General features: G+C 44.7%; 1 protein-coding gene across 1 annotated transcript; it reads left to right on the top strand.

Moving 5' to 3' along the window:
- The first annotated feature begins 12,803 nt into the window (after positions 1 to 12,803).
- Positions 12,804 to 16,035, top strand: LOC133921912 (uncharacterized). Its single transcript, XM_062367012.1, has 4 exons — positions 12,804 to 13,164; positions 13,254 to 13,364; positions 14,264 to 14,332; positions 15,649 to 16,035. The coding sequence occupies exons 1-4, from the start codon at positions 12,901 to 12,903 to the stop codon at positions 15,697 to 15,699; spliced, it is 495 nt and encodes a 164-aa protein (XP_062222996.1). The 5' UTR covers positions 12,804 to 12,900; the 3' UTR covers positions 15,700 to 16,035.
- Positions 16,036 to 17,044: the final 1,009 nt, after the last annotated feature.

Here is a 17,044-nt window from a genome sequence, read left to right as displayed (position 1 = left end):
CAATGCATACTTAAGCGTAGATAACATATTAAATTTTCAAGTAGATACGGTGCAGTATGATAGATGCTTGCCTTGCTGCCCTAGCTGCCGCTCACAGCTACCCGAGTCACGATCACCACTGCGGGAACCTTCGGGGACAGCCTCGTTCGCCGGGTCGAAGTTCCCTAAAAGAATCACGCGTGCAATGTAATGAATATGAATGACATGCAATGACGGAGGTGACATGCATTATGCCCTGCGCTTAAAACATCAAATATTTCCTAATTGCAATTAGCGTTAACCATTTAAACATTTCCTGAAATACTTTAAAGCACAAACCAAAGCTTAAACCAAACTGGAAAGTTAATTATGCTTAACACGAGGGTGTATATTTTTACTGAACAGGGCACAATTTAGCAAGACTCACAAAATTGGATTCATCAATTTTGGAGCTACCAAGATTTAACTATGAATTATCCAAGCTTAAACATGTTTCATTTATTCAATAAATTACAGCACACATTTCATGGCCACTGGTATTTTTAATGGATAGATCATGTCGTAATAAAGCCAACAAAATTGGTTTCATGAATTTTGGAGCTCTACATAATTTCCTATGCATATTTCAATATTTCAGCCGATTTATCAACTCAACAGATATTAATTTCGCAATTTCTGATTTCCTCACATATTAAAACGGGCCCACGCCTTTTTCTACCGGCACCGATCTAGCCCAAGCCACAGACCAGTGGGGCCGGCTCCCTTGACCGAAGTCAAAATCAGCCACGGCCGCTGCGCGCGTGCAACTGGCGGACGGCCGGCGGCCCTTGCGGTGGCTGCCGGCGGCAAGCGGCAGCCAGAACGGCTCGGCCGAGGGCGGAAACGGCACTAGCGCGAGCACACGGTCATGGCGGGGGCACACGTCGACGTCGGCGACGGCCGGAGCACGGCGAGCGGCGGCGAGGGGCAAAACTAGCACGGCGGCGGCACGGTTTTGACGCGCCGACGGCGAACGGCGACGCAATAAGCCCGGCCGAGCACACCTACACGTTCTACGTGAGCGCGTGGACCTAACGGCGCGGCCAAACGCCGAGGAGCTCGACGGTGGCACGGCCGGCGGCGAGAGCTGTGGCGCGGCGGTGCTCAGTCCTGCGCGAACGGCCGCGCCGGCAACAGGCCAAGGCTGAAAAAGCGCGGGCAAAGGTTTCAAGGGGTCGAGGGGGGGCTCACCGCGGGATTGGACGGGTCAGGGAGGGCTCGCAGCAGCAAGATCGACGATGAGGTTGGAGAACCGGCGGTCGGCGCCGTGGCAGGTGAGCTCGAAGTGGCTCGGTCCGGTGAGGCTGCTCCAAGCTCCTGCAGGTCCGGAGTGGTTGGGCAACGACGGACTTCGCTCGGCGGCGGTGGAGCCTTGCTGCAGCGCCGGCTCGGGGAAGAAGGTGCTAGCTTTAGCTCTGCGTGGCCACGAGAGCAGGAGGGAGGAGCTGCTCGTCGTTTTGCTGAGAGAGAGAGCACCAGAGAGCTATGGCTGTTGCTGCTGAGCTGCTTGCGCGTGGCCGAGACAGCAGAAGAGACGGGCTGCTGCTGCTGTTGCTTGCGCTCAGTGAAGAACAAGCAGTGGAGAGAGAGAGCAAGGAGTGAGAGGGTGGCTGCTATGGCTGCCTGCTCGAGTGTGTGCTGTGTGCATGTATATGCCTGTGGAGCATGCCTTGCAGGTGAAGCCACCGAGAGGAGGAGAGCAATTTGCTTTTGCCTGCTCGGTTGCTCCTCTGCTGGACTCAGTGGAGAAGGGAAGAGAGAGATGGCGTGCTGCATTTTTCTGCTACTCCTGTGAGGAAGGATCGGGAGAGCTTGAGGTGGCAGCTTTGCTCAAGGCCAAGAATGGCTGCGCCGACCTGCTCTGCTGTGAAGGAATATGAGATAGAGAGAAGAACAGCAACAGTGAAGAAGCTAGATAAATTTTGGTGTTAGTTTGCACTAGTGTCTTCATTCTCTCATTTGCTTTCTCCAATTTCTCTAGTGGTTGAAAAGTCATCACAAAATTCGAGGATCAATTTTGTTGGATTCTATAATTCATGTGCAACCCATTTTAACTTGTTTGACCCATAATGCTTGAGCCAATTTCAAACTAAAATTCTCTAAACATGCAACCTTTACTAATTTGTGGTAATTTTTATGCCTTTAAAATAATCCCCAAAATTTGGGAAAATTCAGTTATATTCTCCTCCAGGCACCTACTAATTTCTAAAATTGTTTCCAGCCCTATGTTGTATAGTAATATGGTGAGTTGCTTAACAACGCATCAACTAATATTGATTTTTTACAATTTATTTAATTGAAAATTGCATGCCTAAAATTGCTCAAAACCAAACAAATGATGCTAATGAAGCCCATTAGCACTTAATTACATGTTTTAGAAACTCTGGGCCATGACAGTGCATATGCAGGATGTAAGATCTCAATCCCGGGATCTTTTGCCTCCTATATCAGTCTCTAGATCAAGTAGCTGATACGTATAGTACAACAATTATAATATCACAGTCAAACTTTGTACATAATTAATAAGGTTCAGAGTACAAAAGATTATAACCCATACTGTATATTACAAAACTGGCCGAGAGGCCAACAAAACACAATGGAAAGCAAAAGCCCAAGCCACAAGCAGCTTAGGATGCGGACGCGACTTATAAAACTATTCTTCATCCTCGCATTCACCTCTGCCCAAGTTAGCATCGGCTTTCTTATCTGAATGACAATAAGAATGAGTACAAAAGGTACTCAGCAAACCCTATACTACTTCAAGGTATTGATAGATGCATAAAGGGGGGGGGGGTAATTTAATTATAAGGCTTTATGGTTTAGTTTTAAGCATAAAACAATTTATGCAGGTGTCCAATTGTATCATCTAGGATTGACTTAAAAACAGTTTAAACAGTTCAAAATCAGATAAAAATTATATCTCAGGTTCTTTTGGTCTTGAGAGGGCCTACACCTCACTACGCAGTACCTTTCATCACATCTAGTGTACCTCTAGTACCACACAGATCCTAACGGATTTAGCTAGCAACCTCATCACACGAGCATCTAGTCCACACACTCACTCGTTAAGACACACGCACCCAGAGTCTAGTCAACACGATTGCTGCTTTCGTATGTCCATGACCATGGACACGGCTATTCAAATAAGTTTACACTCTGTAAAGGTTGTACAACTTTACCCATGCGATATGCTCAGCCTTCAACCATTGTAAGCGGAGGAGCGAATTATACAGAGACACTCCAACCACCTTTCCTGCTGGACTTTTCAACGAGATTTACCCCAAAGCGCCATAGTCCATGTACTAAAAACTAGTCCCCTTTTTAAGGCTAGGCCGGTACTAGCAACCTACAAATAGAGGGACAAATGGTCACTTGACTGCTCGCTGCTCCCAGCCTCCTAGTATGATGTCCAACACAGTCCGGTGAAGGAGAAGTCAAGTCCTACCCATTCAGGACGTATAGTTGCACGGGATGGCTAGGCTAGACGGCGCAATGATTCGGTCCTTAAGCAACCAGGGTATATATCTTCTGGTAATGAACACCACAGAGGTGACTCAAGCCCTTGGGAGCATCCTCATCCAGAGTACTACTCCACATACCTCTGCCAAAACAATTTTCACCCATTTTTACATATCACCCTTCACATCCCACACGACATCAAGGATTTTATAACCATCATGGAATTCAAAGCCATCAAAGATTCATGGTATATAAGTTATAATTAATAATAGTAAATCTTATATTCGAGGAGAGGTATTTTAAAAGCGATGTCTCCGAGAAGACGTTTTCAATCCTAAACATGCTAGATATCAAGACATCGTATGTCATTAATATAGATAATAACAGGTAATTCTAGGGTGATATGTATTTTAGATGATAACATTTATGGCATGACAAGTGTTTAACATGATAACTACTGCAAGCAGTTTGTAAAAACTTATTACATAGCACATGCAATATAAGTTCAGTTTTAATTGATTATGTAGATTAGTTGAAAATATAGGATCAGTATGATCAAGTAGATATGACTTGTCTTCTCTGAAGTTTTCTTCAAAGTCTTGGTTGTAGTCAAGATCTTCCTCGCCCCTAACGCTTCATGCGCAACACTTGTAGAATTCTAATAGTTCTACAATTGTGACTATGATCATTAACAGACTATACTAGAGGAGAATCAAATAACACTAAATGAAAAGCCAATGAGTCCTAATGAATAACACATTGTGATAGATAGGTAGATCTCGGATTTAGATGAATTTTGACGAAAGAATCGTCGGAATCGAAAATAGAATGGAGAAATTATGACTCATAGAAGATTTAATCTAATATAAATCAAGAAAATATGATATGACACTAATTACAGACGGGACCCACATGAACAGTAACCTAAACCCACATGAACAGCAACCGGGATTGGGTCTGAAATGGGCTTGGACAAGGCTAGGCTTGAGCTTAGGGTGCACAATACTGAGTTGCACAGTACTTGGCCCACTCAAGTTAGGCTACCCGGTTTAGCGGGCTTTGGATATGGGTCGGCCCGCTGGGATGCAGCCTTTGGGCGGTCGGGCTGGCCTAGCAGGCCGATGAAGTTCGGTCCGAACCGCAGCTCGACTTGGCTAGGCCGTCCGGGCGAGCGATGGCCCAGCCACGCACGCGGAGCGCACGAGCGAATAGGGCGGCGACGGGGGAATGACCGGCCGACGACAAGTGATTCGGTTTGTTTAGCCTTATGGTTATCAATCTTACAAATGGTTATGAATTTAGCTACTTGTAAAACCTCTCGGTGATCAAATGGTACTGCTTTATGTGAACTTATCTTTAAGTCATTGATAATTCCATAACTTTTTTATGTTGGTCTGTGGGTTTATTTCTTTAGGCATTGCCTGCTATTTTGTTTTTCAAATATTCCAGCCCATATGATCAATTCCGTGTAGATTTTAGCACTAATATTAGCTTGAAACATTTTTGTACCCTCTAATATTGCCTTGAAAAATTCTTGCTTTATCTTTTCTGATGATTTCTAGAGGAACTTATATTGCATCTTAGTAATAAAAATGATTGTACTTCATTGTAAGTTGGTTTGTTTCAGAGCCTACGGAGGCATCTTCTTGAGGAGCTCCTGAGGACGCAGTAGCATACAAGGAGATACGTGCCACTGCTGCTGCTGTAAGTGGAAAGACAACCTCGTTCTGCTGTAAGTGGAAAGACAACGAGCGAATATGTGTTTTACTACTAGCTGAGCCTATAACAAAAAGTCATTACCTTATGCTCGATCTAGGATTCGATATTTTGATCTGTTGTGAGATGATATCGAAAGATTTCTGAAGCGGAAATTTTACCATTTGGAGGTAATGTATTTAGATTACATGCATGCTATGAAAAGCGTAGAACGTAGGACGTGAATTAATTGTTGAAGCAATGGAACTGTTGAAGCAATGGCAATGTAGACATGCATACCTGTTGCTTCCTTTCCTGCTTAATACAAGTAGCTGTCACTCTCAGAAACAGAAACACCGTGACTAAAAATTTACATATTAATTAACACTCACAATTAAAATATATATAGGCGTCCAACTTTCGTCATTGATTCCGGTGTATTGGTGATAATTTTATTTATTTTTCAATATTCTGATGATGTTATTAAGTATATAGCGTAGATCAATCACATGTTGTCTTCCTCGCAGATGACATCAAATAAAGAAATTAAGGATCTTACTCCATTCAAAGACCTAACCAACACCACGAGTACAAAAAATTCTTATTAACTGCTATCTAAATATCACATCTAATACTCCACAACTAAATGCATACGTATTTTTAGATGGCGTCAACGATAGCAATATTGGTGGATCCACGTCATCCAATGAGCGAGCCAACTCATGCAACAAGAAAAATATGTCTCCTGCCAAAAGTACTGATTGGCTGCACAAAAATTATTCATACTAGAGGCAAAAGATACCTATATCATATCAGCTCAAGAAAGCATGATGATCAATATCAAGCAACAAATTCCTCTGTTCAATTGCCAGTTACTTTGAAAACTTATATGTTGCCATCATTTGATTCTTTTTGAGAAGTAGATAAGATACATTTTTAACTATGATTTAGGTTTTAACATGAGATGAGTATATTTCACAAAACCAAATTATGATTGGAAAAACTATCGTAAAACTACACTCTTAAGAAGCAGTTTCGTAAAACTATGTTTTGATTGACATATGTATCACAAAACTACACATTTTGCTCATTCTTTATCACAATACTATATTTCTAATGATTGCATGTGATTCCATTCTAGAAAAGAAGCGTCATTGTGATGTGGCGCGTTATAATAGCATACCAAAAGAGCAAAGCAAATTAAAATGTACTTATGTAACTGCTCTTAGACAAGAATTAACAACTGAGCAAATAGAAGCAAGATGTGCAAATGATAGTGTCGGAGAGTGAACTCCTAAATCAGGGATCCGGAGGGACCCCCTTTGAGATTCGGCCAGGGGGATGATTCTGAATCTGTTTTGCGGGTGAAATAAATGAGCGTAAATGCAATGGCAGGTGGAATGGAATGATCGGATGCAGAATGCAGTAAATGCACTGGAGGTTTTTTGACAGGTTTGGGCCGCATTGAGCGTAATACCCTACTTCTGTGTGGATGATATAAATGCATTGAGAATGTTTCTCAGGGATGTTGCTGGTTACAAGAATGTTGGTCTATCCTAGAGCTTCGGGCTCATTGTTCTTCGGTGATCTTAGCTTCTGTGCTTGTACTGAGGTGTTCTTCTGTCTTCGATCTTCGTCCGGGATTCTTCGTGTGTCTCTTTCCGTCCAGATCGGGTCCTCTTAAATACTCGCCGGCGGTAGCGTGGAGGGCACGAGTTCCAAGACACCATAAATGGAAAAGCAACCATCATAGGCTGCTACCCGAAGTGACGGAGGGTTGAAACCGCGCCCCTGCCCGGTCTCGATCGTCATGATGGCATTCTGCAACGGGCGCTGTGGAGAGGGCCCACCGGGCAGCCACCGAGCAGCCCGGCGTGCCCGCCCGGTCTTGTATGCCTGACACAACAGAGCGACAAGCGGGACGCCTTGGGCCTCGCGATGCTATCCTGAGGCGCGCCGGATGACGCGGGATGGGATCCGTTCATTAAATATCCCCACGTCCTCCTACCAGAATGTGGCAGGGACTGACACTGAGCGTGGCAGGAGCAGTTGGAAATGACAGGCCACGCGCCCTCTTAAATGTGGCATCGGGCCTTTCACTGGTTGACACCTCACCGCTGGACCTCTGTGGGGGCCACCGGCGAAGGACTTCTTAGGCCGTCGGGGAACCGAGTGCTCGGGGGTCACTGTTCACATCCCCGAGCACTCTCTCCCGGATATGCCCTTTCTTGGTCCTCGGGGAACCGAGTGCTTGAGAGCCACTGTTCACGGTCCCGAGCACTCTCTCTCGGAATTGACTGTTCAGATCCTCAGGGAACCGAGTGCTCGAGGGCCGCTGTTCACGGCCCGGAACACTCTCTCCCGGAACTAACTTCCTTGGGTACTCGGGGTACTTGGGTGCTCGGGGGCCGCTGTTCGCAGCCCCAAGCACGCCCTTCCCGGTACTCGGCTTTTCTGGTCGTCGGGGGACTTGGGTACTCGGGGGCCACTGTTCATAGCCCCGAGCACTTTCTTCCCGACACTTGGTCTTCGCGGATCATCGGGGAACTCGGGTACTTGAGGACCACTGTTCATAGCCCCGAGCACCCTCTCTCGGGACTTAGTCTTCTCGTACCTCGCGGAGATGATCCCAGCGGGAGGGCGCAACGTGGCAAACTGCTGGCCTGGCCTCGGGACTCGGGGATCCCTGGTTCCTGATTCACCGATAGATAGGGTGTGATATGCAAATATGACACCGAAGCAGAGGCAAACAAGATGTGATCGTCAAAATACGTGAAACGTATTGTGACGCAATACTCCAAGTGTGTCAACTAAGATGAAAAATACTATAGAAAATGTGAGGAACCGTCCAAACAGTATTCGAATTAATCATCAAGAGGATCATTATTCATAATCCAACCTCGACGATTAACCCGAATACCATTCTGGTAGTCCCGGCACGTGTTTTATGTCCAAGGATCGGAACACATGCCTCCAACATAGTACATCACAACATAGCTTAATAAATAGCAAGTAATAAATATTTATATTACAAATATTAAGCATGCAACTGATTCCAATAATTTATAACAAAAGCGAGCTAGGAGGAGACAAAAACCCCTCAACTCCTAACTACCCAAAGATCTACGCAGCGGAAGAAAACTATACAACAAAAGGATATGGAGCCACATGCCCTTAGGCTCCATACCAAAATACTGAGTTCGGAGTAGAGTGTGCTACTCCTGCCCGCCACCCTGATCGACAGGCACAAAGTAGCCGAACACCGCCTCTTCCTCGCCGACTTGCGAACCTACATTAACTTAAGGGCAGCACCCTGAGTACGAAGGTACTTGCAAGTCTTACACAATATATAGCACATATACATAGCTCGACTCTAAGGATCATGCATTAGCTGGTAGCAAGGATTAAACACGGTTAAGTGAATTAAAGCGGTAAGCAACCTAGACATATGTGTGTGCAACTAACTTGACCAACATATATGACACTACCCTGCATCACCAACTGAACATAAGTAATTGTAATCAACATATGTATCAAAAGCATAACAAGTACCAACTCTGACCAATCCCACATAACCACCATGTTCATACCACCACCACAAACGAACCACAAATCCACAACAAATCTCTACGACCGATACGGATGAAACAATAGCATGCTCATGGTCGAGAGCACGGCAGTTCAAACTGTTTATACACCCTGCAGGGGATACTCCTGGACCCACACAACACGAGGACCATACGACTTGTGCCAACCGCTAAAGTGTACACAAGGGGGTATCCGTGACAACCTTTCCCAACCAGCCCCAACCGTGTGGAGCATGCATCGCTCGGCGCGGCGATACTAGAACTACTCTCGGAGCAAACTAGTACCGCTTACAAGCCCGCTCGCTCACATCGTCGATGTTCACGCCCACAAATCCACAGCTGCGAAGTTATTTGGCTTGCCTTACCATTAGATCGGCATGTGGTGAGTAAGGTAAGTGCTAAAGCCAACAACCCCGACGATCGGCCTTAAACGATGCAAGCGGTCTATGGTGCTCGGGTTTCCTCTCCCGACCTGTCCCCTGGACTTTCCACCGAGGCAGACGACACCCCTAACACCGCCCACATCTCGTATCATACTCATCACCCACCAACCACCTCATCAACAACATGTATTTGTAATCAATAGTAATCCCTATACTCGCGGACAACAGAAAACACCGTCGTTCGACTTCTACTGAAAGACCTAAGCATTGCTAAGCATGTATATCGTACTCGTATCTAGACATAACACCATCTCTAGGCTACAAGGAAATTACTTGAATAATTGACCAAGGTAGAAAGATGCAATCGGCATAGGTTATACCCAAGGGTACCCGACATATGCATACATACATATGCATATTCATCAATTGAGACTTCCAAATTTGACATGGGTGAACTATGTTAGTTGTTTGTCTTGATGCACTGGTTCACAAAGGTGCGACGCCTCGGGATCGACCTCGGTCCCCGGGATCGACAGATCGGTGTGTTCTAAGAAACATAACACGCACAATGATAAGCATAAATAAAATGCAACAATCTAAGCCACAAGGTACAAATGATAAATGCTATAAAAATATGCTTTAAAATGTAGGAAAACATTTTTCCTAACTAGAACAAGTCATAAGAAGACTAGCAAAATTGGTTTCATCCATTTTGGACTTGTAAAGAATTAATGGTGAATTAATGAAGTTTAAGCCTAATTAATTAGCCTCAAAAATTTAATTCGACATTTAATGGCTGAGGATCTTTTTAATAGATATAGTAGTTTATTCTAAAACCAACAAAATTGGTTTCATGATTTTTGGAGTTCATATGAATTAATTATGAATTTTACAAGTTATCAGCAGAGGATGATGAACAGTGCACCCGGATACTCCGGTGAAAGCCAGATACTCCGGGGTACCGGAGACTCCGGGAGACTCTCTGGCAGCACCCTCTCTGTTAATTTCGGCTAGGGCTCACCCGGAGACTCCGGAGAATGTCAGATACTCTGGGGAAGCTCCCGAACTGGACTGTTTTGAGGGGGAAAATATCCGGAACAAATTGCGATCTTCTCCAAACCAAAAGGGAACATGTTTGAGCTAGTTAAAGGGTTCTATAACTCATTTAACAACCTAGAAACTCTATTCCTAACTCAAATTCATCCAATTCCTCAAATTTGGTCTAAAACATCCAAAAATACCCAAACTTCACAACCTAGCTCCAAATTCGGATTTCGACCAACCAAATACGAATCCAAGCCATGGGAAGCCTAGAGGACTTACCCAATGTGCTTTATCGAGGTTGGGGACCGCCGGGATAAGGAGAAAACGGTGGAAAATAGAAGAGCTCCGGTGTTCTTCACTTTTCAACTCTAACACCAAAAGACATCCAAATCGGCTCAAATCCTTCGGGAATGAGCAAACAAATTGGAGGAATGGAATACTTGTGAGGTTGTGATCGCAATGGTACCACATGCATACCTTAATTCGGCTCTTAGAGTGCGGATTTAAGGGAGAAATGAGAGACGGAGTGAGAGGGAGAGTGAGGGGGAGCTCCCTTGCTTTGGCTGGTTGGGAGAGGAGAGAGGCACGTGAGTGGGAGTGAAGGAGCAGGTGGGGCTGCTTCCCAAGTGGAGGGAGAGATGGTTGGGCCGGATGGGTCCCACATGTTAGAGAGAAAGATGTCTATTTTAACTACGAATTTAATTTTTTTCTCTCCCGAATTTTTCTCTCTCATCTAATTGATTTCAAATAAAGTGCTCTAGTACGCCAAAATAATTTACCTCAAAAATAATTATGATGCTAATGATGCATGATTAAGCTTAATCACACGATTATGGAATTTGGGACGTGACAGGAAATGCATTGAGCATAGATGACCCCTCTAGCTCATGTGATCCAATTGAGTCTATAACCAATGCTGATTGTGCGACTTTTACTTCCCCTGCTGGGAACACTCGTAAGTTAACTAATGAGCAAATTGAAGTAAGGCGTGCGAGAGATAAAGCGCGTTATGCAAGTATGACACCTGATCAAAGGCAAGCAAAACGAGATCGTCAAAATGCATGAAACACATTCCGCCTGCAAAGTGGGATGGCTAAGCTTCTGCAGGTGATGTCACTGATTATGTGGGATGAAGCCTTCATGACTAAAAGGCAAGCGGTGGAGGTCTTGGACAACAGCATGCACGACACAATGTGTCAACCAGATGTCCCGTTCGGTGGGAAGATAATTGTTTTTGGTGGTGACTTTAGACAGGTTCTCCTTGTTGTTTGAAAGGGGTCAAGGTCTCAGATAGTTGATTCGATGTTACGTAGGTCCTACATGTGGGAGTGCATGTGACACCTAAGGATTGTGCGTAACATGAGGGTTCAGAGCGACCTATGATATGTGGAATGCCTGTTGCGCATCGGTAATAGCACCGAGGAGGTTAATGATGATGGTAATATACGTCTTCCTGATGATATATACATGCCGTATACAGGAAATGACGTATACCTCGATAAACTTATAGAGAACGTGTTTCCGATGCTCAATGCTATCTTGACTGACCCAAACTACATCACGTCGAGAGCCATCCTGTCCACACGGAATGAGTGTGTGGATACGATTAATATGAAGATGATTGGTCTTTTTTAGGAGGACGAGATGGAGTACCATAGCTTTGATCGCGTTGAAGATGACTCCCAAAACTACTATCCTCCAAAATTCCTTAACTCTTTGATCCCAAATGGGTTGCCTCTATATATGCTAAAGCTCAAGGTTAACTGTCCTATCATACTGCTCAGAAACATTGACCCCGCCAACAGACTTTGCAACGGGTCAAGGCTTGTGATCAGGGTTTCTAAAGAAATCCTATTGACGCAGAGATCGTGCTCAGGATGCTTCTAGGAAGAGGGTTTTCCTATCTCGGATCCCCTATGCCCCTCTGATGACGAGATGTTTCATTTCCAGTTCACAATAATTTCCTGTCAAGCTTAGCTTTGCCATGACAATCAACATGGCATAGGGACATACCATCCCGAACATCGGCGTGTATCTCCCCTAGCCAGTGTTCTCTCATGGCTAGCTATATGTTGCGCTGTGTAGAGCCACCGTCAGAAAGAACATCAAAATCCTCATCGCCCCTGATGACAATAGGAAAAATAAGAAGCGCTCAAAGCAGAGTACGGCGTGTACTAAAAATATGGTCTACATAGAGGTACTTACATCATAGTCGAAGTATTTTTTATTGTTTTTTTTTGACACGAAACAATTTATATTTATTTGTAAGTATGTTTATAGTGAAACAATTTAGACTATCACTTTAATATATATAACTTTTTATTATACAACTATTCTATAAGGATAGTTTTTCTCCTTATTTTATATTATCGTAATAATATCAAACGTGTTTGAATAAAAATATCTTAGCACCGTATGAGCACAGAACTAGTCAGAGAAAACCCCCAACAAACAGGTCTTTAACTCAGCGATCGGAACAAAGCCCCGGCCCCACACGCCATCGACTCAGCGACGCAACAACCCACCCCGCCCGCCCCCTTCTCAGAACCACACGCACCGCGTCGGGTCGGACCGACCAACTCGACCCCACCCCGCCCCGTTAATAAAAGTTCCCTTTCCTCCCCCCTCCCGTCTCTCGCCTCGCCTCCCCCAACGAGCGAGCCCAACACGCAAACGGAACGCTTCCTCGCCCCTCCTCCGCCTTATCCTCTCCGATGGCGTCCCTCACCACCACCACCTCCTCCCCGGCCGCCCTCCCGGCGGCCACCACCGCCTCCTCTGCGGCCGCGGCGTCGTCCATCTCCCCTCACGCTGGGACATCCAAGCGGCCGCTCCTCGCGGGCGACGACGCTCCCTGGCGCGTCGCGGCCACCGCCGCGGGGCAGGGGATCCGCCCCGTCCCGCGCATCCACCACGCCCCCGTACTCCGCGTCGCCACGCGGGACGATTCTGCCGCCTACGCCCTCGCCGTCATGAAGGTACGCCCCAGCTTGGTTGCGGTTTGGTTTGGTTTGGTTTGGTTAGGTGCGGGAAGGCTAATTTTGGAGGCTGGTTGGTTGCTCCGCAGCATCCGGATCCGATTGGGGAGGGGCTGGCCATGGAGGCGATCGCGGAGGCGGCCGGGCCGGAGTGCATCGTGCCCGGGCAGCAGGCTCCGCTGCGGCTCATGGGGCTCAAGGTACGAATCCATAACCTGCTCGCAGTATCTTAGGAATTCGATTGTGATTCATATGTGATTGATGTAGCTATTAGTTATTGGATGATTGATGTAGCTATTAGTTATTGGATGATGTTAAGGCTGTTTCGTGATGGTACTCGTGGCTGATTTCGCTCAGTTCTGTGTGTTGATTGGAAGTTATGTGCCTGTGATTGATCGTTGATTTGATCATCAATTGTTGTGCCATGCCTGCTATTTGATAGATTGTGTGGTCGAATTAGTCATTTCGTTGTAGCACAAATAACAAGAAAGAAACACTGAATTTAGTTATCCGAAAGTATTCGTGGAATTAAGGATGTTGCTTTGGTTGTGGGAAACTAGCCTGTAACTTCTGATGATGGCTGGAACTGCTGTATATTTTGTATTTTACTGTAGTATTTCTACCTGCATTATTTCCTAAAAAAAATGAACCTTCTGGAGACGTTTGAAAGGTCAATTATGGGTCTTGTACTGTAGTTCTACCTTCATGCTCATGTTGTCCTTTTTACCCCTTATTTTAGTCGTATACTTTTATGGTGTCATCGTTCGCTTTGTTTGTTGTGATATGGGAGATCACAACCTTTTCTCTTGTTTCTCTTTTACTTGGCAAGTGCAAGATCTTGTAAATTGCTCAAAGTTGCCGAATGCATTCTATAAATTAGCTCACATCATCGTGTTTGAGTATTTGAATGCATCGTACTTTTAGCCTGTCACATGTATAGCCCTGCAGGGCTTGGCTTTTTACTCTCTACTGTATGTTGACAATAATTTGGAATATTGAAGTGTGTGCATAGTTGTCACCTATATGAAAGAAAATGGAGACGAATTAAAGTGAGTTATACAAAATTTTAAGAATTTACTAATTTTTTCCTTGTATGCAGATTTGGCCCCTTGATATAGATATGAAGTTCCTAGAGCCTTTTGGACGGGAGTTACATTCCATGAAAAAGGTAATGCTTCAGCTTCGGACTTTCCGTATGTTTTCTTTTTGCGATGCACTATTTGTATGAAATATTTGACAATAAACTCCAAGTCTCTGTTAATGCGATTTTCTTCACAACATAACCTTCTAGTCTGCCAACAATCATCAGAAGGGATTTTAGTTCAGTGTTTCCCCTGCAGTTGTTACAAGATTCATAAATATGTGGCCAACTAGCGATATTCAAAATTGTTTGCAGTGACATCCTGAGAAAGATTAGTTAAGCCATCAAAGCATGTTGTGTAGTTGCACATTAAACATTGCAGGTATCATGCACTTTTTCTGTATCTGCTGGTGTTTGTCACCATCCTGTATAGAGCAAACTTGCTGAGTAGAGCCACGCATACACTGGTTATGTCCCTCTATCTAACATTTCACGAGCAATCTGGTATCCCTAATAGTATTGGGAATTTGGGATACATCAGTCTCTTATGTCAGCTATTATGAATAGTTAAAAAACATACATATATAATTTGAAGAAAGAAATCAAGATGATAATTGAACCACCTTTAAGACTGCTTACTTGGCTATAGATTTTGAATCAATGGATTCATTGCCTAGGCTGTGGTTTTAGAAAAGAGCTGTACCTGTTGGAGACCAGGGTACAGTTACAAAAAAAGTTAGTGCTGGTGTTAGACCAGCTATTCTGACCATTTAACCTGTCAGAGAGACTAGGACCAGACCTGGTCTTGTTCAGGCAAGCATACTCCTGCACTGTGCTGATACTTGCCGTTGAGGCCATGCTATATTTGTGTTTTTAGCACGAGGAGGTTAAGAAAATAAATCTTCAAGTAGCTAGTCCAGTTCCTCCAAAAGGTGGGGTGGATAGGGGATTAGGCTTCTTATAACGCTTGTTGGGTCTATGGTATTGGGCTCTTCCACTATTTAGAGGTTGCTGTGTAACACTCTTGGTTCCGGGAATTGAATTTAAGACATCTCAGAGGTCAAGAGACGAGCATATCACTTTTAGATGATGCATAAGAACTTGTGTTAATAACTTTGCTATAATTATCTTGCTTGGATCATATATGCTTTTATGCCCTGCTCAAATTCAGACCATAGGAGACAGTTGCAGTCTGAGAGTATTGTTACCATAGCCATATTTGTTTGGAAATTAGCTTCTGCTGCTCCAATAGAATAGTAGTTTCTCTGTTTTTTTGTGAAGACTGGATCTTGATTTTCACCTCCTTACTATTGCCTATCTCAAGTAGTTACATTCATATCCATGATCTGGTTTCTATCTATTCATGATTCCTACCCTAATATTGTTCTTCTGCACTTTTGCAGTTCATGGACAAGTCATGCAGTGTTATGGACTCATCTCTAGCAAATAAGTAGGCACATGGCAGATTAGTACCGTCCAATACCAGCTTTTGTTGTATCCTCCTGCTTGCTGAAGTTACGAGACCCGAAAGATAGAAAATCGGAAGAAGAGCCATGGAGAGAAACCACATTCTTTGCATATCTCGAGCCACATCACCTGATGGAACGAGATATGGCAGTAACAATTAGTGAGTAGTTCTGTATGGAGCCCGGGCTCAGCCTCCGCCAATATAAGTGCTCTACATGTTCCTATGCATTTATGTCCGTGTAACGTTTACCCACTGAGGTTATGTTGTCAGTTGCCAAGGGAAGAAAAAAATATTTTACAATTTACCATTTGTTCTGTTGCTATATCGGATTTATTCTTTCAGCCGGACACATGTGATGGTGAATTCTTATCAGAATTCACCATCACATGTGTTCTGAGTTTGGTTTTGCGGGAGAGTTCTGAGTTCGTTTGTTCCCATGTTTCCCTTTGCATTTGTCAACATAATATTCTTGCAGGTTCTGGAGGCTGACAAGCACGGAATCGATTGCTTAACGAAACCGAGCGAAGAAGGCAGGGCACGCCAGGAAACGGCTAGGCGTCCCGATGTGACCAGACAACTGGACCGATCTCAAGTGCACAGCAGTTCGGCACTGGCCACTGGGCAGAAGCCATTTCGCAGTCGTAGATGACCAGCACCGCAGCAGTACAGAAACGACGAACCGCATCGAATCCGCGGGGGAATTTGCTTGAAATCGGCGATGGTGCTCGTGTTGCCCGCCCAGCAGCGGAACTTGCCCCCCTGCCAGACAGCTGAAGGCCGCCGATGTGTATGGGGTGCGCGCGCCAGGTTGAGACCCGGTGCGTGTACGTTGGCTGATCTCATCTGATCCGAGGCACACGGCAGCGGCAAGGCCGTGGTTGACGGACCTTCACCGTGCCGCGTGCTTACCTGCTGGTACGCGCCATCAGTTGCATCACAATTCACAAGGAAGAGGGGAGGAGTCCCCCAATGTTCTGTGCATACGGACGTCGCGTGAAAAACCGGTGCTCGGGCTCCCCTAAGGCTTCATGGAGCTCATCCTCTCTACCCTTATCAATGAAGTTTCTATGTGAGTTTATCCATTTAAGTCCCAAACCACACAGAGCGTGATATCCAAATCAGAGTTTTTTTTTTGTAAATGATCGAATATTTAAAAACTTGTAATAGAATTTAATTACTTACTTTTTATTAAGCTTTGTTACGATGTTATATGTTGAATAAATATATGTTCCGATCTTAAGCACAAAACATGTGCCAGAACTACCAGGATGATATTTCGGTTAATCATTGTGGTCATGATTAAACAAATGATCATCCTGTGATTAATTAGA

The sequence above is a fragment of the Phragmites australis genome, chromosome 1 (assembly GCF_958298935.1).
Source record: "Phragmites australis chromosome 1, lpPhrAust1.1, whole genome shotgun sequence".
In the NCBI taxonomy this organism is placed as follows: Eukaryota; Viridiplantae; Streptophyta; class Magnoliopsida; order Poales; family Poaceae; genus Phragmites; species Phragmites australis.
This window is presented reverse-complemented; position numbering and strand designations above follow the sequence as displayed.

What these genes read in the sequence shown, in the direction of transcription:
- LOC133921912 (XM_062367012.1), top strand. Translation starts at nt 12,901, where the DNA reads ATGGCGTCCCTCACCACCACCACCTCCTCCCCGGCCGCCCTCCCGGCG. An exon ending in ACGCCCTCGCCGTCATGAAG is followed by an intron (nt 13,165 to 13,253) that starts GTACGCCCCAGC and finishes GTTGCTCCGCAG; the next exon opens with CATCCGGATCCGATTGGGGA. An exon ending in TGCGGCTCATGGGGCTCAAG is followed by an intron (nt 13,365 to 14,263) that starts GTACGAATCCAT and finishes CCTTGTATGCAG; the next exon opens with ATTTGGCCCCTTGATATAGA.